The sequence below is a fragment of the Castor canadensis genome, chromosome 1 (assembly GCF_047511655.1).
Source record: "Castor canadensis chromosome 1, mCasCan1.hap1v2, whole genome shotgun sequence".
NCBI classification, from domain to species: Eukaryota; Metazoa; Chordata; class Mammalia; order Rodentia; family Castoridae; genus Castor; species Castor canadensis.
This window is the reverse complement of record NC_133386.1, coordinates 14,867,534-14,893,990: the sequence shown is the minus strand read 5'-3', so window position 1 is coordinate 14,893,990 and position 26,457 is coordinate 14,867,534. Positions and strand designations below refer to the sequence as shown.

Genomic DNA, 26,457 nt, shown 5'->3' with positions numbered 1-26,457 from the left:
CTGGGGTTTCATTGAGAAAGTTCTTACCTATACCTGCTAACTCCAGAGTATTTCCTACTCTTTCTTGTATCAACTTAAGAGTTTGGGGTCTGATATTAAGATCCTTGATCCATTTTGAGTTAATCTTGGTATAGGGTGATATACATGGATCTAGTTTCAGTTTTTTGCAGACTGCTAACCAGTTTTCCCAGCAGTTTTTGTTGAAGAGGCTGCTATTTCTCCATCATATATTTTTAGCTCCTTTGTCAAAGATAAGTTGCTCATAGTTGTGTGGCTTCATATCTGGATCCTCTATTCTGTTCCACTGGTCTTCATGTCTGTTTTTGTGCCAGTACCATGCTGTTTTTATTATTATTGCTTTGTAATATAGTTTGAAGTCAGGTATTGTGATACCTCCTGCATTGTTCTTTTGACTGAGTATTGCCTTGGCTATTTGTGGCCTCTTGTGTTTCCATATAAATTTCACAGTAGATTTTTCAATCTCTTTAATGAATGTCATTGGAATTTTGATGGGAATTGCATTAAACATGTAGATTACTTTGGGGAGTATCGACATTTTTACTATGTTGAGTCTACCAATCCATGAGCATGGGAGATCTCTCCACTTTCTATAGTCTTCCTCAATCTCTTTCTTCAGAAGTGTATAGTTTTCCTTGTAGAGGTCGTTCACATCTTTTGTTAGGTTTACACCTAGGTATTTGATTTTTTTTGAGGCTATTGTAAATGGAATTGTTTTCATACATTCTTTTTCCGTTTGCTCATTGTTAGTGTATAGAAATGCTAATGATTTTTCTATGTTGATTTTATATCCTGCTACTTTGCTATAGCTATTGATGATGTCTAGAAGCTTCTGAGTAGAGTTTTTTGGGTCTTTAAGGTATAGGATCATGTCATCTGCAAATAGGGATATTTTGACAGTTTCTTTACCTATTTGTATTCCTTTTATTCCTTCTTCTTGCCTAATTGCTCTGGCTAGGAATTCCAGTACTATGTTGAATAGGAGTGGAGATAGTGGGCATCCTTGTCTGGTTCCTGATTTTAGAGGGAATGGTTTTAATTTTTCTCCGTTAAGTATAATGCTGGCTGTAGGTTTGTCATATATAGCTTTTATAATGTTGAGGAACTTTCCTTCTATTCCTAGTTTTCTTAGAGCTTTTATCATGAAATGATGTTGGATCTTATCAAAGGCTTTTTCTGCATCTATTGAGATGATCAAGTGGTTTTTGTCTTTGCTTCTGTTAATGTGGTTTATTACGTTTATTGATTTTCGTATGTTGAACCACCCCTGCATCCCTGGGATGAAGCCTACCTGGTCGTGGTGAATAATCTTTTTGATGTGTTGCTGAATTCGATTTGCCATTATTTTGTTGAGGATTTTTGCATCAATGTTCATTAAGGAGATTGGCCTATAGTTCTCCTTTTTGGAGGTGTCTTTGCCTGGTTTTGGGATAAGTGTAATACTGGCTTCATAAAATGTGTTTGGCAGTTTTCCTTCCCTTTCTATTTCATGGAACAGTTTAAGGAGGGTTGGTATCAGTTCTTCTTTAAAGGTCTGATAGAATTCAGCAGAGAATCCATCAGGTCCTGGACTTTTCTTTTTGGGGAGACTCTTGATTGCTGCTTCAATTTCATTTTGTGTTATAGGTCTATTCAGGTGATTAATTTCCTCTTGGTTCAGTTTTGGATGATCATATGTATCTAGAAATCTGTCCATTTCTTTTAGATTTTCAAATTTATTTGAATATAGGTTCTCAAAGTAGTCTCTGATGATTTCCTGGACTTCCATGGTGTTTGTTGTTATCTCCCCTTTTGCATTCCTGATTCTACTAATTTGGGTTTTTTCTCTCCTCATTTTAGTCAGGTTTGCCAGGGGTCTATCGATCTTGTTTATTTTTTCAAAGAACCAACTTTTTGTTTCATTAATTCTTTGTATGGTTTTTTTGGTTTCTATTTCGTTGATTTCAGCTCTTATTTTTATTATTTCTCTCCTTCTATTTGTTTTGGGATTTGCTTGTTCTTGTTTTTCTAGGAGTTTGAGATGTATCATTAGGTCATTGATTTGGGATCTTTCAATCTTTTTAATATATGCACTCATGGCTATAAACTTTCCTCTCAAGACTGCCTTAGCTGTGTCCCATAGGTTCCGGTAGGTTGTGTTTTCATTTTCATTGACTTCTAGGAACTTTTTAATTTCCTCTTTTATTGCATCGATGATCCATTCTTCATTAAGTAATGAGTTATTTAGTTTCCAGCTGTTTGCATGTTTTTTGTCTTTACTTTTGTTGTTGAGTTCTACTTTTACTGCATTGTGGTCAGATAGTATGCATGGTATTATTTCTATTTTCTTATATTTGCTGAGGCTTGCTTTGTGCCCTAGGATATGATCTATTTTGGAGAAGGTTCCATGGGCTGCTGAGAAGAATGTATATTGTGTAGAGGTTGGATGAAATGTTCTGTAGACATCTACTAGGTCCACTTGATCTATTGCATATTTTAGATCTTGGATTTCTTTATTGAGTTTTTGTTTGGATGACCTATCTATTGATGATAATGGAGTGTTAAAGTCTCCCACAACCACTGTGTTGGCGTTTATATATGCTTTTAGGTCTTTCAGGGTATGTTTGATGAAATTGGGTGCGTTGACATTGGGTGCGTACAGATTGATGATTATTATTTCCTTTTGGTCTATTTCCCCTTTTATTAGTATGGAATGTCCTTCTTTATCTCGTTTGATCAATGTAGGTTTGAAGTCTACTTTGTCAGAGATAAATATTGCTACTCCTGCTTGTTTTCGGGGGCCATTGGCTTGGTAAATCTTCTTCCAGCCTTTCATCCTAAGCATATGCTTATTTCTGTCGGTGAGATGAGTCTCCTGTAAGCAACAAATTGTTGGATCTTCTTTTTTAATCCATTTTGTCAAACGGTGTCTTTTGATGGGTGAATTAAGTCCATTAACATTAAGTGTTAGTACTGATAGGTATGTGGTGATTCCTGCCATTTAGTTATCTTAGTTGTTTGAAGGTTTGATTGTGTGTACCTAACTTAATGTTACTCTCTACTGTCTTGCTTTTTCTTATCCTGTGGTTTGGTGCTGCCTGCCTTTTCATGGTTAAGTTGGGTGTCACTTTCTGTGTGCAGGATCCCTTGCAGAATCTTTTGTAATGGTGGCTTTGTGGTCACATATTGTTTTAGTTTCTGCTTATCATGGAAGACTTTTATTGCTCCATCTATTTTGAATGATAGCTTTGCTGGGTAGAGTATCCTGGGGTTGAAGTTATTTTCATTCAGTGCCCGGAAGATCTCACCCCACGCTCTTCTTGCTTTTAATGTTTCTGTTGAAGTCTGCTGTGATTTTGATGGGTTTACCTTTGTATGTTACTTGTTTTTTCTCTCTTGCAGCCTTCAATATTCTTTCCTTAGTTTCTGAACTTGTTGTTTTAATGATGATATGTCGTGGAGTAGTTCTATTTTGATCTGGTCTGTTTGGTGTCCTGGAGGCCTCTTGCATCTGTATGGGAATATCTTTCTCTAGATTTGGGAAATTTTCCGTTATTATTTTGTTGAATATATTACGCATTCCCTTCGCTTGCACCTCTTCTCCTTTTTCGATGCCCATGATTCTCAAGTTTGGTCTTTTGATGGAGTCAGTGAGTTCTTGCATTTTCTTTTCACAGGCCTTGAGTTGTTTAATTAGTAGTTCTTCAGTTTTTCCTTTAATTACCATTTCATCTTCAAGTTCTGAGATTCTGTCTTCTGTTTGTTCTATTCTGCTGGATTGGCCTTCCGTTTTGTTTTGCAGTTCTGTTTCGTTCTTTTTTCTGAGGTTTTCCATATCCTGGCTGTTTTCTTCTTTATTGTTGTCTATTTTTGTCCTGAGTTCATTTATCCATTTATTCATTGTGTTCTCTCTTTCACTTTGGTGTTTATACAGTGCTTCTATGGTTTCCTTTATTTCTTCTTTTGCTTTTTCAAATTCTCTATTTTTATTGTCTTGGAATTTCTTGAGTGTCTCCTGTACATTTTGGTTGACCCTATCCAGTATCATCTCTATAAAATTCTCATTGAGTACTTGTAGTATGTCTTCTTTTAAATTATTCTTGTAGGCTTCATTGGGTCCTTTGGCATAGTTTATCTTCATTTTGTTGGAGTCTGGCTCTGAGTTTCTGTTCTCTTCATTCCCCTCTGGTTCCTGTACTAATTTTTTGCTGTGGGGAAACTGGTTTCCTTGTTTTTTCTGTCTTCCTGTCATTGTCCTTGGTGTTGTTACTGTCCCTGTACTGTGTGTAATTAAGTATTTTCTAGCTTGTAATAATAACAATGGTAATATTGAGAATGGAAGAGTGAGCTGAGATGGAAAGCAAGAAGTTAAAGAAAAGGGGAAAACAAATATACAGACAAGAGGGAGAAAGCAGAACAAGGTATCAGACAAGAGAGTTTCAAAGGTATAAACAGGGAGTGTTAGTGTACTGATCGACAGTAAGCTGAACAGACAATAGAGTGACAGAGAGAGGATTGAAAATCAAAGATAAAAAAAATAAAAAATAAGTATGTGAAAGTAATATCTATTTATAAAAATGAATTAAAATAAAATGGAAAATAGAAAATTAAAAAAAACAAAAAAAACCAAAAAACCAAAAAACTTCCAAGTTTATATGCAATGCAATTTCAGTCTTAATAATTTGGATATCCGTCTCAATCTCCAGTCCTGGAGTTGGTGCCTCAGATGTTGTTCTGTAGTTGTCTCATCAAAGGGGATGCATAAAGTAGAACAAAACTACACTCACACACACACAGAAGAAAAAAAAAAAAGCCCCACCAAGTGTCCCCAGTTCAAATGCAATACAGTTTCAGTAAGTTTTTCGGCTTGCAGGTGTAATTCGGTTGTTCTCTCATCAAAGGTAGGGAGAAAAAGAAAAAAAAAAGCGTCTGGAGGCAGTTCTGAGAGTGGTATCTGCAACTGTGGCTTGCCTGCCTGCTGCTCTCAGCCTGTAGCTGGCGGCGTTATTTATGCAGATCTCTGGGGTGAGCTTAGCACTCACCTGGTCCCACAGGCTTTGTTTGCTCAGAGTTCTCCTGTGCGGGGGAGGGGGGCCTCTGCTACAGGCTTTTCCCTTTCCAAGCACTGGGAAAGGCGACACTGCCCCGCGTTGTCAGGCCTGCGTGTTTATTTACAGTTCACGTGGGAAGTGGGTCTTCCCTCCTCTCACAAGCATCCCCGCTCCTGGTTGCTGGCGCGCCCCGCTCCCGCTAGAGCCTCTCCGGCCCCCCGGCTCGTTTATTTACAGTCCCGGGAAGGAGTCCCTTCCCCCAATCTTCAGCGCTCAGGGCGCCCCACCCTCTTTCCAGCGTGTCTTAACTGTTCTTATTGCTTAGTACTCAGTTTCTCTTTTTTTCCCGGGTGGAGGTCAGTCTGTCCAGGGGGCTATGCTGCTCTGGCCCAGGCTTGTCTGTGGGGGAACCGCGGTACCGCGAAGCTCACCTGGTCCACGTCTTCCCAAGCGGTATGGGCGCCGGCCACTGGCGGCCCAGGGGCCTCCTCGTTTCTCCGTTTAACGTGAAGTGGAGATTCTCTGCGCCGGCTGGAGGTGTGGAGGGGTCAAAGTTATGCCTTTTCTCAGTGATTATGCCTGCAAAGTGTGTCTCCAGCGTCTCTCCAAGATTTCACTATAGGAGGGTCGCTTTCTGCTTCCTACCTCTAGCCGCCATCTTGGAATTCCTCCCCGCTCGTTAAACTTTGATGCATTAAACACTTAAAGTTTTTTTCTAAGGCATTTTAACTTAAAACCCAAAGTGGTGTTCAAATTCTGTGTGCATGAGGGGCTTAGATTTTGGGATGATCTGTAAGGCACACAGAAGAGTTAAGTGGCAACTGATGAAGTTAACAGTTTCCACCTTTGAGCCAGGGTCCAGTTAGGTGGGAAGACGAAGCACCCTGGGTGGATCCCAGATGCCTGGTCAGCCTGGGAGGGGTGTGGTTTTGCAAAGCCAAATGTGTCATATGGCAGCATTCAGCAGGGTGCATGATATCAAACTGAACATGGAGCTCACTGATCAGGACAGTTCATTTAGACAAGGAGAGGGCATGGGATTGGCAGGATGGCTCAGGAATTCATTCCCAAATACTGGGGCCAGAGTCCAGGCTCCATGTGGGGTTTAAACAAAACCCCTGCAAGCCTGAGAGAGAGTGAGATCACATATTAACTTTTCCTTATTTATTTATTTTTATTGTTGTGGTGGGTGGGGGTACACTGTGGCATTTACAAAAGTTTGTACAATATATCAAGTGTAATATACTTGAATTCACCCCCTCTACCACTCTCCTTTATCCCCCTCTCCTCCCGTTTCTGGAACAGTTTCAACAGGTCTCATTTTACCATTTACATACAGAGATCACACATTAACTTTACTTTTGTGTCCCATCTTCATTTTTGTTCCTGGGTTTAGTATCTGAAATTTCTGGATCAGCTGTCAGAAAAAATGAAATTAGGCCATATGGCTGCTGAACTTGGCTTTGACATGCGTCTGGATGTAGTTTTATCTCGTACAGAGCAGCTGGTCCGCCTTGAGAACAGCGCAGTCATCGAAAACAAGACTATTGCCCACAATTTACAGAGAAAGGTAGGAATACTGAAATTTAGTAGTACTGACGGAAAGGATTTCTGAAAAACCCAAATATGGAAAAATGATTTACCCACCCTATCACTGATATGGCTAGGAAACATAGAAATGTATATTTAGAATTTGAATCTTGATTTTAGATCTGAAGAATTGGTAAGTGAATCTCTCACCTAAGGTTTTGCTTCACTGTGAGTAGTAGAGCCCCAAATACCAGTGGCTTAAACAAATAGAAGTTGTTTCTTTTCTCATGCACATTGCTGATGACACACAGCTTAGGGTTGGTGGGGCAGCTCTCCTCTCTCCCATCCTTAGGGGACCAGGCTCATCTCTGCTCATTAATTTCCCATCCTGAGGATGGCCCTGATCCTAAAGGCTCAAAGTGGTGTCTAGAACCATTATATCCGTGTTCCAGAAGGAGGAGAGGAAGAGGAGGGGTGCAAAAGAACACACAAGTGGTATCTTTTGAAGAAGGGGCCCAGAAGTTGCTACATGAACTTCTGTTCATACCCTTGGCCAGCATGTGCTCTGATGGCCAAACTTAGCTGTAAAGGACACTTGCAAATGGAGCTGCTAGATTTCAATTGCTGCTACTGTGGGAGAAGAGGAGAACTAGAGGAAATCTAGCAGTCTCTGCATTTCCAAGTGTTATTGTACCAGGAAGTAGAGAGAGGCTCACTCTTCATTCATTCACTCAGAGTTAGAAACAGTTTAGAGAATGAATGGATAAATGGATTGAAAGGGATAGAGTATAATTATTAGTTTTATAATTATTGGTGTTGGAGAAAGAAAAGAGGAAAACACAGATGTATTCTTGTAATAGTTCTTAGGAGAAAATTCTATGGTTGAATTCTAGTGTAGAGGGCCCAATAATGAATCACATCTGGGTTCCCAGTTTGTCTCCACCAAGCTGTGTGACCTTGGACAAGTTACATACTTCTCTGTTTCCTCACATTAAGATAGGAATGACACATACCCCAATAGGTTGTTAATTTTTAGTAAACAACATTTTTGAACTGTTGGCTCATAGAAGATTCTTTTGGCCACTTCCCCCAATTTACTATATCTGGAGGAATATTTTATAAAAGAAGCAGACAGACCTGATTACCATCTGGGATATTAAATTGAGCTGTAATTATTTCCAGAGTTCTCAGATAACTGATTTCCTTTCTTAATGTCCAATACTATTTGCTTCTTAAGTATGTAATTACTAAAATTACCAGAGTATAGCTCTCACTAGCATACATTTGCAACAGAGTGGAATTTGACATGAAGAAGCTCCAGAGGTCTGGGTGTGGTGTAACTGCCTGTAATTCCAGTTATTGGGAAGTGGAGTTAGGGGAATCACAGCTGGAGGCCAGCATGGGCAAAACAAGTTAGCAAGACTCTATCTCAAAACACAAGCTAGGAATGGGGGATAAGAGAGAATGGGGGAGGGGGTGAATTCAAGTATGATATATTGAAGGAACTTTTGTAAATGCCACAATGTACCCCCACCCAGCACAACAAATAAAAAACCCCACAAACGGGTGTGGTGGCACATCACAGTTATATAGAAGGATCACAGCCTAAGGCTAGTCCTGGGCAAAAGTGTGAGGCCCTATCTGAAAAACAAAGCAAAGCAAAAAAAAAAAAAAAAAAGGCTGGAGGTATGGCACAAGTGGCAAAGTGCTTGCTTAGTGAGAACGGGCCCTGAGTTCAACCCCTGGTACCATCCCTCACTCCAAAAAGAAAAAAAAGCAAGCAAGCAAGAAAGCTCAGGAAAGGTAGTTGGTAGTTGGTTGAAGAAATGTTAGAAGGCATGGACACAGCTGTGACTGTGGGGAAGCAGCTCAAATCAGCATTTCACCAAGTCCTCCCTCTTCTAACACTTCACAGGCATGGAGTAGGTAACCAGGGAGGGAGGGAGAGATGGTCTTCAATCCGAACATTCTATAATTGCACTTGATTCCTGCTCCCAAGCTTTATAACAGATCACATAGGTATCTGGATTTAATACCCACGCACCAATGTGACAGGCAGAGCTCAGGCAGATCTCTTCCCCTGTAGTCATTTTCTAAATGTTGTTCACATTTCCTTCATCAATTTGACTGCCAATGGAAGCATGTTTGAGGTCCCCGTCCTCTGCTTGGTTGGTGGACCTTATAGGCGAGGCATACAACAAAAACCCCAAAGAAGTAAAACCTTCTAGTTGTGTGGTTTCAAATATGTAAACAAAGCTTAGAAATCTCCTTGGTACATCCCTCTGTAAAAATATAACAACTTGTATCCAGGCATGCACCTGTTCTAAGGGATTTAAATTGGCCAGTCCAGGCTGGCAGTACCAATTTGTACCCTATCTTGTTGCAGAATATACGCTAGTGCAGGTATTGTGGCCACTAGTGTTGGAGAGTACTTTGTCTCTTATTGTGTTCTTGATCAGCTTACTTTATTAGCCTTAAAGTAATTTCACATCTTTATTATGATGCCCACATGTTGGTGAGACGCAGCTGTGGAGAGGCGACTCCTTTGCACCTTTTCTGTAGTTCTTTTGCCTTATGCTTTGCAGCTACAAAATTAATTCTTGGAAAAAATATGAATAAAAAACTGTAATCAGGACAAGGAACCCAATGACCTTTTTTGATGGTTTATAAATTAGTCTTGTTGAAGTATAGATAAAAATCGACATTATCTGAGTAATTCATTTATATTTACTGACTGTTCAATTATTTGAAAAAAAAAAAAATCCCTGTTTGTACCAAACCAGCTGAAGACTCAGAAGGAACGACTGGAGAGCAGAGAGCTCCATATGAACCTCCTTCGGCAGAAAATAGTGCAACTGGAGGAGGACAAGCAGGTGCGCACGGCCTTGACCGTGGAGAGGGATGATGCCCATCTCACCATCAGGAAGTTGGAGAAGAAGGTGGAGAGGATGCAGAAGGAGCTGAGCATGTGTCGTGAGTCCAACACTGAGCTCAAAGCCAAGCTGGCTGATACCAACGAACTTAAGGCAAGTTCGCCAAGTGTGCTGCTCATTGCCTTGTTGCTGGCTTTTTTTTTTTTAAATGCAAAAGAGGGACAGCCTCCTAGTGAACACACCAGAAAAAGAGAAGATGAGAGCATCCTCTTATTTTCTAGCATTCTGGGAAAAAAATGTGGAAATTACCTAAGTCAGAATATTATGTCCATTTAGTGTCTTTTCAATATTTGAAGTGAAGCCGTTGCTACTGTGAAAAGTCTGTCAAAAAGGGGTGGCATTAAGAAGATAAAATAAGCACATTGCTTCAAGGTGTAGGTGACTGTGCAATGGGGACTGGTGGAGGGATTTAATTTATCAGACAGGAATTTGTTTAGGGGGAAATGAGAAGGGTTAACATGGTTCACTGAGAAGGCTCCGTGTATGAGCGGAGCACAGGCTCAGTAAACACGGTGTGGGGACGTACCTCCTGGACTTGGACTGGACTTTGATAAAAAGACGTAGATGTCATGCATGCATGCTTGCCTCTGGCAGTAACATGCCACTTACCCCTAGCAATGTGTCTTACAAACACAGCGGACAGTAACATCCTGGCTCTCTGCAGACGAACTCTCTGGAACTGACCTGGAAGGTTTTCAAATCTGGAAACAGACCAACAGGGAAAACAGCATCTGGAATTGAGGCGACTCCTGTACGTGTGGAGCGGGCACCGTACTTCAGGAAGTCTTTTCCGCCGCGGCCCCCCTGCCACCCCAAGCTCTTCTGAGCTCAGAACTTGACCATGGAATTGAGGCGTTTCCCTAGCACAGGAGACAGCAGTCGGCCTGCGAGGGCCGTGTGTTAACACGGGAAAGGAGAAGGCAGCGGTGTCGGGGGCAATCAGAGATGACTGTCCTCAGTGTCCCTCTCATGCCTTGAGATTGAGTGTGGGACTTTGGGGCTGTGATGGGGTGGGGGTGGGAGCTCTGAAGTCAGCCTGGGCTGCTCCCAGCCTGGCTGGAAGGGACTGCGGGGGTGTGGGGAAGGGGAACCCCCATGGTGCCCCAGTTCCCCAGAGCCTGGACTTCCCTGGCACCATGGGGCATATGGATGAGGACAGAAAACAGTGCTAGAGATCACACTGGGGAGCAGAGGGCTGTGGCCTTCAAGGGAGGGACAAGGAGGCCCCAGTCAGAGGCCCCGGGCCAATCAGCCAAGCTCTGATCCTGTGGCAGTTACAGCCAAGCCTTGAAAGAGTGGTGAGTGAACCAAGGCTCAGGGTGGGCCTTGCCTAATGGGCGAGCACTCATGGTTTCACAGACAGTAGAATTCAGGTGTGATTCAGGAAGCAAGAGTGTGAGAACCGCCTCTCTCAACTCCACAGGGTCCCCCGCCCCCCATACCATGTCAGGAAGGGAGAAGAGGACCCCTGAAAGAAGGACCCATGTACGAAGCCTCAGAAACTGTGGTTAGGTTACGAACACCACATGCCCTAACAGCTTGGGGTGATGGGTGTGGGGAGTTGGTCTCTTGCTTCAAATGACTGTGCGTATACCCTGAAGTTACCATGGCTGGGACCTTGCTTTGGTTGCCTCTGGAGGCTGTTCACTTCCAGGCTAGGGCCACTTGTCCCTTCTGTTCCCTTCTTCAGAAGGTACAAAGGCATTACTTTGTTAGAATATGAAGGGGCTTTAAACACTGCCAAAGAAGAGGGAAGGGCATGGTGGGGTACACCTGTAATCCCAGCTTCTTGAAAGGCAGGATTGAGGTCCCAGGCTGGCCCTGGGAAAAGCTTGAGACCCTATCTGAGAAAACAAACCAAAGCACAAAGGGCTAGAGGCAAGGCTGAAGTGGAAAGATAGCTAATGGGGGGGGGGGTGTCATGGAACCAAAAACGAAAAGGAGCTTCACCATGAGAGCCAGGGTGTAATTAAGGAGTTTGGACTGATTCTTGGAGTCCTGGGGAGCCATGGAGGCTCTGAGGGCAGAGAGCTCCATCATGAAGCCTCGATTCACAGAATCAAGGGAGCAGTGGGATGAGACTGAAGGGCTGTCCACTGCACTTGACTCAGGAACATCGAGACCTTAGCCCGTGCGGTAGAAGACTGCAATGGTACCAGGAGAGGGCATTGAGAGTCAGGCGCCTCTCAGGGATGAAAGGGAAATGGAAATAAAATCCGTGTGCTGCCCTTCAGAGAGTCGAATGAAAAGGGAAGAGGGTTGGCAGAACAGATGAAGTTGGCTTGTGTGTTTACTTTGGTCTCCACGCTCTCAGCGATGAGACGTGGGAAGGGTAGAGAGGCCGGGTTTGACACAAGACTTACCCCTAGACATTTAAATGGCTGCCAAGTGTGTCTTCCGGTGGACAGAGAGAGCTCTCTCAGTGACACACTGAATGCTAAGTTCATGTATGTAGGAGATTGCACATAATTTTCTCAAGGCATCTAATGTTGGTGTCCAAGCTAGACGAGAATATCACTTATCCATCTTCGGCGTTGCCTAAGCTCATCCCTGTATTACTTTCACTCTTCATAAAGCAACATTTTTGGGTATCAGGAACAATGACCTTACCACAGTAAGCTTCTAGGGCTTCCCAGTTATGACCACCTGGGCGCTGAGCACCATAGGGATGTAATTCTCACAGTTCTGGGGGCCGAGTCTGCAGCCAAGGGGTCCACAGGGTTGTGGGCTCCTGGGGTTCCCAGGGAGTCTGCTTCCACTCTCTCCTCATTTCTGCTCACTGCCGGCAGTCCTTGGCTTGTAGTGGCATCACTCTGATCTCTGCCTATGACATCATGTGGTCTTTTCTCGCTGTGTCTCTCCTTTCCTGTCACTTATGAAGACACTGATTGCAGGCTTCAGGGTCCTTGTTAAGTGGGGACGATCGCATCATGAAATCCTTACCTTAATTACACCTTCACAGCCCCTTATTCTAAGTAAGGTCATGGTCAGAGGTACTGGGTGGACAAGATTCAGGGGTCGGGCTCTTCATACCATTACTGCTGAATTAACAATTTCACCACATATATAAAGTAACAGTTTGAATTGCATTTGTAATTTTTAATTTTGCATACCTTACCATAAAGTTGACCCTTTAAAAGTCTAAAAGTCCAGTGTTTTTAGCGTATTGATAAGGTTGTGCAGCCATCAGCACTGTCTAATTCTAGAGTATTTTCAGCACCCCTTTCTCCTCCCCCCAATCCATGCCTGTTGGTACCTACCCCCACTCACCTCTTCTTCAGCCTCTGGTAAACACTGCTTCCTCTAGCTAAGGCTTTGCTTTTTCTGGACCAGTCACATAAATGGAACCATAAAACATGGCATTTTTTTCCTCTGGATTCTGTTTCTTAGCATGATGGGGTGTGTTTGAACAAGGTCTCACTATGTAGTGCAGGCTGGCCTCAAATTTATGCCTCAGCCTCCCGAGTGCTGGGATTACAGGCAAGTGCTAGGATCTCAGGTGTGTGCCCCCATATCTGGTTTAATCTTATTACATTTTTGCCATTATGAAATTCATACCAACTCAGAAATCAAAACACAAGATCAAAATCGAGTTAAAATGAGTGCTATTGATTCACTAGGACAGCTGATGCTGTTTTGCTAATGTCACCATTAACAAGAACATGCTGCTGACTGCTTGTGGGGCAGGCTCTGAGTTTGGCTTGCCTTCAGTTTATTTCCCAAAGGATAGTGCAATTATTCTACCATGTGCTTTGTTTTAGCACTGCAGCACTCTCTGCACACACACCAGGAGATAATTTGGCCTTCGGTTTGCGTGGGGACCTATTATTTACGTATTAACTCTACCCTTGCTCTTTTCTCATTAACTCGAGGTAATTAAAGTAGTGTGGTGCTTTCTAGTTGGCACGAACATACCCTTGTACACAAATACAAATGCAGGCACTGTGATTGTGGCAGAATTCCAGAGGATGTGGAAATGTTTTGTGTTATTCATACAATGCCAGGTGCTTCATGGCCTGCCTGTTTCAGTGAATATTAAAACATCCCAGGGCTGGGTATGGTGGTTGACTCCTGTAATCTCAGTTATTTGGGAGACAGAGATTGGGAGGCACAGATTGGGCAAAAAGTTAGTGAGACCCAATTTCAACAAACAAGCTAGGTGTGGTGCCTGTTGTTCCAGCTACTTGGGAGGTATAGGTAGGCTCGCTGTTGGAGATCAGCTCAGGGGGGGAAAATGCAAGACCTTATCTGAAAAATAACTAAAGTAAAAAAGAGTGAAGGGTGTGGCTCAAGTGGCAGAGCACTTGCTTAGCAAGGGAAGGGTGAGGTCCCAGTTAAGGTAACCCCAATATCAGTGGCTTAGAGAGGAGAGCTGTTAATCCCTGTCTCTCTGGAAGTAGCTCTGCCGTCATCAGTAAGTACCTGGGTTTGTCCCACCTCTCTGCCTCAGCATCCTAGCTATAGCTTTCATTCTCAATGCTACCTCTTAGCCTAAGGTAGCTGCTGAGGCTCCAGCCTCATTCCAGTTACAAAGCAGGAGGAAGGGAGGAAGGGCAGCTTGTGTGCCATTTTCCAGGACCAACACAATACTTCTTAGTCTCTGGACTTCATTTCAATGAAGTCATCCTGGGAAATGGGTCTTTATTCTGGGCAGTAAGGAGAATGATGGAGGGGTGAATTCAACTACGATATATTGTACGAACTTTTGTAAATGTCACAATGTACCCCCAGTACAACAAAAAAAAAAAAATAAAAAAAAGAAAGGCAAGTAAGAGGAGAGCCATGAGCTGGTGTCTATACCACGTGGCCCAATCCTAGAAGGGAGCTGTGGTCAAAGTCAGCAGTGAGACGACCAAACCCTGGGTGTTTGTATCTCCATCGCCATCTCTCAGTGGGCATTGACAGGGGATAGAGGCCTTCAGCCACCTGCGATGTTCTCTCCCCTTTCTGACTCTCAGTATCTCCCACGCATGCTGGCCGTGCTCTCATTCCTCCTGTCCCTCCCAACCAGGGCAGCTGGGATCCCGCAGATCTGTGGCTTCTTGGATGGCCTTGAGCTCCCGTGGGCTGCCAGAGGTGCAGAAGGGAGTCATTTTGGTTCCATTCCTACCCAGCCAAACCTCCGTGGTCCTCTGCAGAGAGGGACACAGGAGGCAAAAACTTTGTGGTTTTAACCCATTCACCCAGCATGGCTCTTGCTGGTGGCATTTTCAATGCGGTGTCTTTAGCTCTTCTGGCTAACCTCAGGTGGCAGCAAATACATCGTGTGTATAAGTGTGTGTGTGTATACACTATTTTTTGGTGGTACTGGGGCTTGAACTCAGGGTCTTGCACTTGCTAGGCAGGTGCTCTAATGCTTGAGCCATGCCACCAGCCATTTTTGCTCTGGTTATTTTTGAGATGGGGTCTCACTTTATGCCCACGCTGGCCTGGATCACGATCCTCCCATTTGTGCTTCCCCACATAGCCAGGATGATAGGCCCACGACAACACACCCAGCCATGGGTCAAGATGCAGTCTCTTGAACTTTTTGCTGGGGCTGGACTAGAACCTTGATTCTACAGAGCTCTGCCTCCCAAGTAGCTAGGATTACAGGTGTGAATTACTGCAACTGGTTAATTTTTAAATTTGTTTCTGAGACAGAGTCTCACTATGAAGCCCAGTTGGCCTCCAATTTCCAATCCTCCTGCCTCTGTCTCTTGAGTGCTGGGATTACAGGTATGCACCACCATGCCCAGCTTTCAGAGTTTTAAATATAATGACTTTTCCTTTTTGGGCCTTTGACAGTTATATAGGAGAGAGGATTGTCTACCAGATTTAACAGTTCCTTCCCTGAGGCAGCAGACAGCACATACAGTGTTTGCCATGAGAGAGGCCCCCTGGGAACCTTCCCACCCTGGCTGCCTTCTCAGGGGCACATCAATCTTATTTATGGCCAGTTCTGTTGGCTGGAATAAAACTGGGGGCACAGGCTCCCAGGAATCCGGTGTTGACTTTAGAAGGCTGAGCCTCCGTCACTGCCACCGGCTCCCAGTTTGGTCCTGGTGGCTTGGCTCAGAGTTTCCTTACTTGCTCTTGCCTCCTGACGACAAGAATCCAGGCAGTGCTCAACATAGTGAGAAATTCTATTTGTTTCAGAGTTCTTGGCAATACTCTCAATAGGCCTCAATTCCGTTTGATTCTAAGCTGTGTCCCATCACCACTGTATACGTTTCCAAAGCTTGAAGAGAAAGGCAGAATATTAATGAAGCGTTGAGTTCAGCACACACTGCTGTATATTTTCCCTATAGCAGTGAAACAGGTTGCATGCATAGGGAATCTGCTTTAATGAGAGATAACTTTGTTTTAAAAAATTGAAATTCATTTCGTCCATCTAGTTCTTCCAGTTTGTAAATGTTTGATAGTCTATAGGATATTTGAAGCAGCAAGTTTATGTAACTTATAAATAAATATACATATGTATTAAATTTCTTTTTTACTGATATGGTTCCTTTCCCAGCTCCTTGTTTTGAAAAATTTCATATCTACAGAATGATTTTAAGACAGTATAATGTATATTCTTTTGCCCCTGCATAGATTGTTAACATTTTAGTAATTGCTATATTATGTCTAGCAAGAGAGATTGAATATTTTGCTCAACCATTTGAGAGTAAGTTGTAAACATCTTGACACTTCTTCCCTAAATACTTTTTCTCCTTCACCGTGATGCAGTCAGCACTCTTGGGAATTGTTATGGAGGAAATATTTGGATACTCTTGTACCTAATATAGAGTCCATACCAAATACAGGCTCTGGTAACTTGGGATCCATGAATGATCTCCAAGGTCAAGGACTTGCACATAGTGGGTGGCATTCTCTGTCTCAAGTGCCTGCTCTACCTGGTACCATTTCATAGACACCAGTGCAGAGCCCTTTCCCCCAGCTACTGGCATTTATTTTCTGCCCATTTCCAGAGCTGCAGAAGTTGCTCTTTTGCCTCCTTGGTAGCAAGTCACACAGCTGTTATTGGCTTTCCAAAGGGAGTTTGTCTTCCCTGGGTGGAGCCAGTTTAATATCTATGACTGGTCCAAGGGTGTCTACTATTGGCCTCTTTCTATTTAGAAAAGTGTCTTAGTTGTAGCCTGTTAAAACAAATTTCTGTAACTGGTTGACATGTAAAGAACAGAAACTTAGTCCTTACAGTTCTGGAGGCCAGGAAGTCCGAGGTCAAGGTACCAGCCGATTTGATGTCTGCTGAGGGTCTGCTTCCTGGTTCATAGGTGATACCTTCTGGCTGTGTCTTTGCATGGTAGAAGGGACAGTGAAGCTTGAATGAGTTGTAGTGGATGAAAGCTGGTTTCTAGTTTACGATTCAGCAGATATTTGACTCAGGTTGTCTTAATTTAGTGAATGAAATCACACAAGATGGTGTAAATCTGATTTAGTCATATCCCAAGGAGGCCCATCTCCTCTTCATCATGTCTTAATTGCATCCAACAGTGTCCACTCTCCCTCTGACTTTCTTGTAGGATAGCAAGAACCTTCAGAGTTTAGATCAGGTCAAATTCAGTCATAGTGAAGAGGCACTGTAAGCCCAAGGCAAGGTAAGATGTCAGTCTCTCATTCATGATGTCAGACATTGAAAACCCTTGATCAATAAATAACCAGCAGTCCAGCAACTAAATAATAATTGCTAGCTTTATCAATACTTAAAACACCCATCCCAGTCAGAAAACCCCAAGAGTAAGGGTTTAAAGTGTGTTTCCCTTCTCAGATTCCCTCAAATTGCTTTGTAGCACCTGGACCTCCTCTGGTTCCCTCAGCACCACTGCTAGTTTCCTCCTTGTCTTTCCAGCAGCTCTTTGTCCTCTAGTTTCCCTGGCTCACCTCCTTCCTGGCACTCCCCCTTTACTCTGTTAGTCAGCTTTCTCGTTGTTGTGAAGACTGCCTGACAGACATCTTAAAAGAGGAGAGATTTATTCTGCTCAGCTTCAGAGGGTTCAGGGCATGGTTGCTTGGCCCCAGGCTCCTGGGCAGGACATCAGGGGGGTGTCCCCTCTTTCTCCTCATGGTGGTCAGGAAAGAGAGTGTATGGAGGGGACTGAGGACCAGGTTTAACCTTCAGAGGCACGTCCCCAGCGACCTACTTCCTACCATTAAACCACCTCCTTAAGTTTCTAGAACCTTCCAAAATAGTGCACCAGCTGGGGACTGTGTTTAACCCTGAGCCTGAGGGGGACATTTCATATTCAAACCATGATTCAGTCCTAGGAGGAACAGGGTGGAAGAAGATGCAGCGAGAAAATATCCTTTCTTCTTAGGAGAGAAGGAATGGGAGGGAAGGGAGAAAAATGCAAACTCCATTGGTATCTTTTGGTCAGTTACTCACGTACTTAACTTTTAAATGACTTGAGCTCAAAATTTTAAAAAACATAAAATGATGCTTGTTCTTTGAGGCTGTGCTCACGGACCTCATTTGGTCTGTCAGAAATCACTATCGGATTCAGAGCTCTGTCCATCTGTGCTCTGTGTCGACTCATCCCCTGTGTACTTATTTATTTATTTACTTATTTGAATTTATTTTGATATTTTTAAGGGTGTCTTTGTAAATGTACTTTTAAACAATAGCTTTATGAAGAATCAGTTCACATACCATAAAATTCATTCTCTCTCTCCCTTCGTGGGACTGAGGTTTGAACTCAGGACTTCAGGCTTGCAAAGGAGGCCTTCTTCCACTTGAGCCACACCTCCAGTCCATTTTGCTCTGGTTATTTTGGAGATGGGGTCTCGTGAACTATTTGCCCATGCTGGTCTTGAACCACCATCCCTGATTTCAGCCTCCCAAGTAGCTGGGATTACAGGGGTGAACTACCGGCACCCAGCTAAAATTTCACCCTCGTAAAGTGTGTAATTCAGAGGTTTTCAGTATATTCACAGAGTTGTGCAGGCATCACCACTACCTGATTCAGAATGGTTTTATCATCCCGCACAGAAACCCTGTACCCACAGGCTGTTACTCACATCCTCCCCTCCCCTCGGGTTCAGTCCTTTGCTGGATCTTTCATGTAAGTGGAATCACATGATATGTGGTCTTTGCAATTGACTTTTTCCCCTTGATGTGATGTCTTAGCATGCCATTCTTTTTGATTGCTGAGTAACATTCCACTGTCATGGTCAGACCTCATTTTGTTTTTCTGTTCATCAGTTGATGGGCACTTGCATTGTTTCCACTTTGGGGCAATTACGAACAATGCTTTCATGACCTTTGTGAACAGGTTTTTGTGTGGACCTATGTTTTCAGTTCTCTCGGTGTATACCTGCGGATGGCATTGCCAGGTTATATGATGACTCTCTGTTGCATTTTGAAAACTGCCCTCTGTCTTCCACAGCAGTAGTGTACAAGAGTGCCAGCTTCCCATGTCCCTGCCAACACTTGTGACTGTCTGTCACTTGCATTTTAGCCTCCTATAGATGCTACATGGTGGCTTCATTTGTGTTTGTTTCTAACAGTCATTTAAAAATATCTGTTTCTGTACCAAACTACTTCAGATTCCTTAATTTTATGTGATGAAGGAAAAATACCACATTTACCATTTTAGCCATTAATAGTGTACATTTCGGTAGAATTAGCCCATTCACAATGGTGTGCAGTCATCAGCATCACCCATCTCCAGAACGGGTTCATTATTCCAAATGGAAACTCTGCCCATCAGACAGCAGCTCCCGCTCCCCTTCCCCCACCCCGGTGACTCCCACTCCATGCTTTCTCCCTGGCTATGAGAATTAGTCTGTTCTGGATGTCTCACGTCAGTGGAATGAAGCAACCTTCGTCCTTTTGTGCCTGCCTTATTTCACTTGGCGTAATGTTGTCAAGGTTTATCCATGTCGTCGTACGTGTCAGAATTTCATTCCTTTTTTACTTAAATTCTTTTGTAAGCAGCTCGGGTACAATCTTCAATAATAAGCTAATGATGAAAACATGCCTCACTCACCCTCCGGGATCCTCTGTGTTTTGACTCCAAGATCCTGGGATAACTCCCTAGTGGGAGGACCAGGCCTGTCTTGTCTGCAGTGGAATGAGGACACTGCTGGTCTAGGCTCCCTCACTGCAAGGAGGAAGACCTGCTGAGTAGATGGTGGGCGGGCTCTGCTGTGGTCCACCGTTAGAAGAGGGAGACATTTTGCTCTTTCTAATACAAGGGATGAGGGCCCTTTGGTAGGGGCAGAAAGTACAAGTTGCTTACAGGATTTATTTTTCATTTTTAAAATTTACTTATTTATTTTTATTAATTTATTTATGTGTGTGGTGCTAGAGTTTTGAATTCAGGGCCTTGTGCTGCTAGGCAGGTGCTCTGCCACTATTTTTGTACTCCAGCCCTATTGAACTTAGGGCCTCACCATTTGACAAGTGCTCTACTGTTTGAACCACACCCCAGCCCTTTTGTGTTTAGTTTGTTTTTCACATATAGTCGCATGCTTTTGCCTGGGCTGACCTCAGACCACAGTTCTCCTACCTCCACCTCAAGTGTAGCGGGGACCACAGGCATGTGGCGTCATGCCTGGCTTGTTTTTGAGATCTTGCAATATTTGCTCTGGCTGGCCTCAAACTGAGATTCTTCTATTTCTGCCTCTAGAGTAGCTGGGTTTATAAGTGTGAACCACCATGCCCAGGTACTTGCAGGTTTTATTTTAGTGTCTCACCCTAGGTGCTCACAAAATTGCTGTCTGTAATTTTATTTCATTGATTTTCCAAATAAGGGTATGCCAGTCTGTTATTTAGAAGCTGAAACTTTCTTAGGTCATGTTTTAACTTGTAATGTTTAGCAAAGTCTGTGTAGCTGTTTGGGATGAATTCCATTCTTTATTCATAAAAAAGTTAGATGATTCCATTAATTTCTGATTTGTCTTATTTATACAGATTCCCTAAATAAATGCAAAAGAAGTAATCAGCATTTTCTTGATTTCTTAGATTAAAACTCTGGAACAGACCAAAGCCATTGAAGACTTAAATATATCCAGAGATAAGCTGGAGAAGATGAAGGAGAAAGCTGAGGAAAAGTTGATGGCTGTCCAGTCGGAACTGGATGCCACTGAGCTTGAGGCTAAGGAGGACAAGGAAAGGGCAAGAAACATGATAGAGGTGGTAACCAGTGAAATGAGGACCCTCAAAAAGTCTTTGGAAGAGGCAGAAAAGAGAGAAAAGCAGGTGAGTAGAAATCTGGCAGTGGAAACTTGCTTAGGAAATGACAAGACAGTTTAAAAGCTTGATAATTATTTTTATATTTAAAAAATATAGAAGCTTCACCAATTTGTGTGTCATCCTTGTGCAGGGGCTTTGCAATCTCTGTGTCATTCCAGTTTTAGTGAATGTCCTGTCAATGTGTTATTTATACATGTCTTCAAAAGTGATTTATAAAGCTTTCTATAGCATTTCAACATATCCACCCACTCTCTAGCATCTTTTTGGCATTCCAATAATCGTGATGATTTGTTCTGCTAAGAAAAACAATTCAGTTTGCATAGCATGGATTGTAAGAAAGGAAAGGAAAGGAAAGGAAATGATGTTATCGAAGCAGTGGAAAACCAGGGAAAAACTGGATTCTGGTTGCAGTGAGGTCTTGTGTTTGGTGAGGTCTTGCATCTGGTGATTGCCTGTGAGGTTCACCTCCTCCCAGGTCCTTTAACATTAAGCAGGGTTGGACCTCAAAGGAGAAGCCTTATCTCCTGCAGAGGTCGGTTATAAGAAACAGCCTCCAATCTCAAACAGTGGCACCCAGACTCCACGGATGACCAAGCACAGATGTAAGCCATTAAAAAAAATACTCATTGGCTGGCTGGTTGCAAGGAGAAGCATTTTATCTGGTGAGCCCATCAGGTCAAGCAGAAAGAAATATGTCCCGGGCAGCTTGACCCTAGTGCCTTTGCCTTTCATGTCACTCTTGTTCTGAAGCTCAAAAGGGCAGAGAGCAGATTCTGGTCCTAGGTTTTCTTTTTTTTCTCTTTCTCTCTCTGGCTGCCTCTGCTTTGGCTCATGTGTCAGGCAGAGTTGGGGAAAGCCAAACTACAGCAGCAAATGTTCTCAGAAAGGAAATAGCTCAGGAATTATGAGCCTTGGCTGCATCCAAAGGGTGGGAAAGTTTGAGGGAAACTTGCATCCGGAGCCTAGGCTTTGGTCTTAGTCTGTTTAGGTGCTATAACAAGGTACCATAATTGGATGGCTTATAAACAAGACATTTCTCAGTTTTGGAGGCTGAAAGTCAGAGATCAAGGTGCCAGCAGATTGGGTGTCTGGCTTATGGTTGGTGTTTCTTGCTGTATCCTCATATGATAGATGGGACAGGACAGCTCTCTGGGGCCTCTGTTGTAACATCACTAATTCCACCATGAGGACGCCACCATCAGGATCTCAGCCAAACCTAATAACTCCCCAAACCCCCTCTCCTGATACCATCACATTGGTTTGTGTCGACACATATTTTGGTGGGGAGGCATGAACATTGTGGGCACAACAGGTGGAGAGAACTAATGGAATCATTTCTGAGACTGGACTCTACATGGAAAGGTGTTTGGAAAGTGAGTGAGCACAGGGTCGGGCAGATTTGAATGATGTTCCCCTGATAGAACTTCAACTGTATGTTGGATCGCACCTTTTCCAAAATGGAAAGGTCACCAGTGTATAGAACATTCTAGATGTTTCTTGGCTGTTGGATACAACACCTAAGATTAGGATGCTGCTGAGAGTAGGGAGATGGTAAAGAGTGATTTATTAGCAAAGCAAAAATATACCTTGAGGGGTGAGGTGGTCGGTTGAATAAGCGTCAGCTGGGAATGGTGCATCTCAAGGAATGAGGTAGGCCATTCAGTAAGGAATGATTGTGTGGAAGCTATAGGGGCTTGAGGCTTTATCCTATAGGGTGGGGCTACTAGATAGTATCAAACTATGGTCCTCCCCTTATGACACTTCCCAAATTGTTAGTTGACTGTGCAGTGGCTTATTCGATTCTCTTGTCCTTCCGCTTTAGGACTACCAGTCAAAGGTAGTATGTCAAGGCACATGCCCAGCCTTGACATAAAGTGTGCCCCATAAGTAGGATATTGGGCCATTATCTTCATGGATGGCCCAGGGCATAGACCATCTGGGGTTTTATGATTCTGCCTCCTCAAAGGGAAACAGAAGCCTGTAGTCTGGGGATACTTCTTCATTTTTGCTTGTGCCTACCTGTCTGTCAATGCTAAGAAAACCAGCCTGGGAGAATTTGAGGAGGTAAGCAGCCTAATTCAGCCATTGTCCCTGACCTCTCCCTTTTGTTTCTTGATGGACAAATAGTAGTCCCAGTTATGGTCTGTGAGGTGTGAGTTGACAGTGATTTATAAAGCCACCTATTTTCATCAGCTCATTTTTTCTTGCTGTTGGTTCTTATTTTTAATTTTTACTTTAAGATGTTCATTGTCCACTTAAAATTCCAATGCAGAAAGTCACCCATTGGTACATCCATGTCAACATTTGTGTCGCAGTTTCTAGCTGCAGAGCACATGCACAGTCAGCATTTCATTTGTTCTGAATTTCAGAACAGTTAGTATCTTGTTAATCCCACCTGGAGGTGGGTAAATCGTACCGAGTTCAGAGTCTCATTTACGGCTGCATACCTGGGGTTCTTTACCCATTAGCAAACACACACCCTCAGTTGGCTCATCAGAAAAGTGGTTATGAAATTGCCAAAGTTTGCCACCTGAAGGGACTTCAGAAGTCATTTAGCAGAAAAACTTACTTATTTTATAAGTGAGAGAGTTAGGCTAATATAGCCAATTTGCATGTAGGTTTGGGTTTTCCATCTTTTTGGTTGCATTTGACCTGGTAGTGGTTGCTGTCCAAGTTACTGTCTTTTTGTTTGCCGTTGCAGCTGGTGGACTTCAGGGAGGTGGCTTCCCAGATGCTGGGCTTAAACATGACCACTCTTGCCCTTCCTGACTATGAGATCATCAAATGTCTAGAAAGACTGATCCATTTATATCACCATCACCTTGTTCCCTGTGCCTGCCTCAGAGACATGACGACTGGGGAAGATAGGCACCCACACGACCACTTAAAACTTCTTCATTGAACACTGTTCTCGCTCAAGGGAAGTGGGGCTGAGAGACGGCGCATAATTCTCCAATTCACAAATTCCTCATATGTTTCAAATTTCATCCGTGTATGAATATCGTATGCCTTGATGGTATAGGGAGAATGTGTTTCAGGCAAAAAGGGATCTCAAAGGTGCCGGGCCTGGATAAGTATTTCACACTAAAAGCACCTATTATTTCACTTGCTTTTAGCCAGAAGAATCCCCTGGATTGCACACCTCGATTGGGAAATGGGAGCCAGGGTACACAGTCATGGGCTATTTTTTTTGTGAGTTGGGATTTATTAGCCAATTTAATTCTCATAACCATGTACAGAAACTTTTGCAAAATTATTTTTTGATAAATATTTTTATTTGGCACATAGAAATCATACCTACTTATGGCTGCAGTGTGACATTTCAACACATGCACAGCAGATTGGGATAAATGAGGAGCTCTTTGGTGGTTTGAACTCAGGACCTCACGCTTGCTAAGGTACTCTACCACTTGAGCCACTCCACCAGACCTGGAAGGAGCTTTTACACTTTTATTTTACAACCTCTCTGGGGCTCAGAGACAATGTTGCCTACGCAAGGTTGTGGTTGGTAAGTGTGGAAGCCAGGATGTACAACACAGTCAAAGGCTGTGTTCCTTCTACTCACAGTCTTAGTGTTTCCTAAATCTTCATAAGGATTGCTAACATAAAGGGAGGAAAACATCCACATCATCAAGAATTAAAGTCCAAAACTGACAGTTATGAGAGTGTGACCTATGTGGCTTCTTTAGAAAGCAGTACACCTGTTTATTTGGATAAAGCACCCATAGGGTCTGATATCGACTTACCTGCTTTAAATGTTGCTACCAGACTGTACCTGGTGGTGATTTTGAATGTTCCAGCAGACCTGAGCTCAGTACTATAAGCCTTTCATGTTGACATCAACCCCATGGGACAAGTTTTGTTCACCCATGTATCAGATATACTCACAGCAAGAAGCTGTGAGTAATTTTTCATGATCCTTGTTTTATAATAAATCTCTATGAATCTCTGACTTCTTTTAAAATTTCTGTTGCACAAATATTTTTCAAGAAATCATACTTTTTCATTGAGGAAAGAAAATGTGTTATCTCTTTTGGATGGTTTACCTTATTTTAATCTTATGAAATGTCTAGTTGCCAATTGTCCTTGCCAGAAGCACTCTTGTCATATCAGAGTTCAGTGAAAAATGGATTTAGTGCACTGTGACATTAAGAGAATATAAGAAATATACAATTAACTGTCCATAAGTTGTCAAAAAGTCAACGACAGAAACAAGGTGTGAGCCGCTGCTAGCCTCCAAGAGATTACAGACACCTAACAATCAGTTGCAGAGGTTGAAAGTAAATTAGAACCCAGTTTGGATAAAAAACAAAAAAGCATGAAAGTATTCTTAGAAAAAACTTGAATATGGACTCAATATTAGATGATATTTTTTAATTAAAAAAATTTAAGCTTGATAAAGATGTTGTTACTGATTGTTGTAATTTCAGTATTTAAAAATATCCGCCAATCCATAGTGCTACACAAAATAAGTGATAAAATGAGATGGGGAGTAAAGAGCTATTTCTAAGAAAATTACCATCTAACAAACGTGATAGAATGGTGAAACAGAGAGAAAAGGGAAAGTCTAAAAGAAAGCAGGTAAGTGTTATTTACAGGTTGGATGACAGACACAGAGGGAGGAGACCCTCTGTCTGTGCTTGGGGTGGACCATCTCTGCAGGGCTTTCTCCCAGGTGTGCAAGGCTCTTATAAGTAGCATTGACTGTGCCAGTGACTAAACATCCCATGTGGTCCTGACCTGACGGAGGACACCAACTAGACCCTCACCCCAGAGGCCTACAGGCAGTCTTGAATTTTCTCAGGGGAAGGCCTGTGGGCTCTGGAGGGCTTCTGTGGGCCCTGAAGTGCTCCAGAGTGGCTGTGGCTGCTGCTCTGGACCTACCCTCCCCCCCTGAGTAGAGGAAGCGACTTCACTGGGTCCTTGGAGCATGTAGCCATGAATATGGCCGTGTGTGTGTGAGTGTGCCCGAGCGCACGCCCCCATGTGTGAAGGTTGTGTTTGTACATTCTATTTTTATTTTTCAAAGATTGTGTATCTTTAATAAATCTGATTTATCTTCTCTGAAAGTTTATTTTCTGCACAATTCAAAGATATTTTAAATAGTACTATTAAAAGACATAAATATGTCATATCACTTTTTCCATTTTTGCTTTATCATTAATTATATGTCAGAATTCATGTAAGAGACTAAAAATAGTCCACAGTGGTTTGTTAGCACCATACTTTATCATATGAAATTACAATCCATTTATCCAAATATTTATACTGTATGAATCAGATGTATATTGAATCAGATGTATATTGAATAATTTTCAGTACATATAGAAATATTTAAAACTTTTTTTTTTGGTGGTATTGGGGTTTGAATTCAGGGCTTCATGCTTGCTAGGCTCTACCACTTGAGCCACTCTGTCAGCCTTTTTTTGTGTTGGTATTTTCAAGGTAGTGTCTAGGGAACTATTTCCCTGGGCTAACCTTAAATCACAATCCTCCTGATCTCTGCCTCCTGAGTAGCTAGGATTACAAGTGTGAGCCAAGGCACCTGGTTTTAAAATATTTAACTAAAAAAAAAAATTCTTAGAGACTTTCAGTGGAAAGGATGCATGATAAAGACATTCTGCCCATGCTTGTAGCTTATATATGCACTCTTTATCATTTGGACAAGTTGAAAATCCATTAGTAAAACCATTTACCTCCTTGTGAAATGTCAGTTTGTTGTTGGCTTTCCCTCTGTGGCACTCATTCTAGATTTGGCAGGCCAGTT

General features: G+C 42.7%; 1 protein-coding gene and 1 non-coding gene across 2 annotated transcripts in view; one reads left to right on the top strand and one right to left on the bottom strand.

Moving 5' to 3' along the window:
- Positions 1-25,667, top strand: part of Ccdc170 (coiled-coil domain containing 170) — an 84,813-nt gene extending 59,146 nt beyond the window's left edge. Inside the window, exons 8-11 of the mRNA XM_074072313.1 lie at positions 6,445-6,618; positions 9,362-9,604; positions 20,460-20,696; positions 23,392-25,667. Coding sequence (XP_073928414.1) covers positions 6,445-6,618; positions 9,362-9,604; positions 20,460-20,696; positions 23,392-23,592 — 855 coding nt within the window. The 3' untranslated portion in view covers positions 23,593-25,667. The remainder of the gene's footprint in view (positions 1-6,444; positions 6,619-9,361; positions 9,605-20,459; positions 20,697-23,391) is intronic.
- On the bottom strand, positions 20,776-20,883 carry LOC141416350 (U6 spliceosomal RNA). Its single transcript, XR_012441101.1, has one exon. It is a non-coding gene; the product is annotated as a U6 spliceosomal RNA (small nuclear RNA).
- Positions 25,668-26,457: the final 790 nt, after the last annotated feature.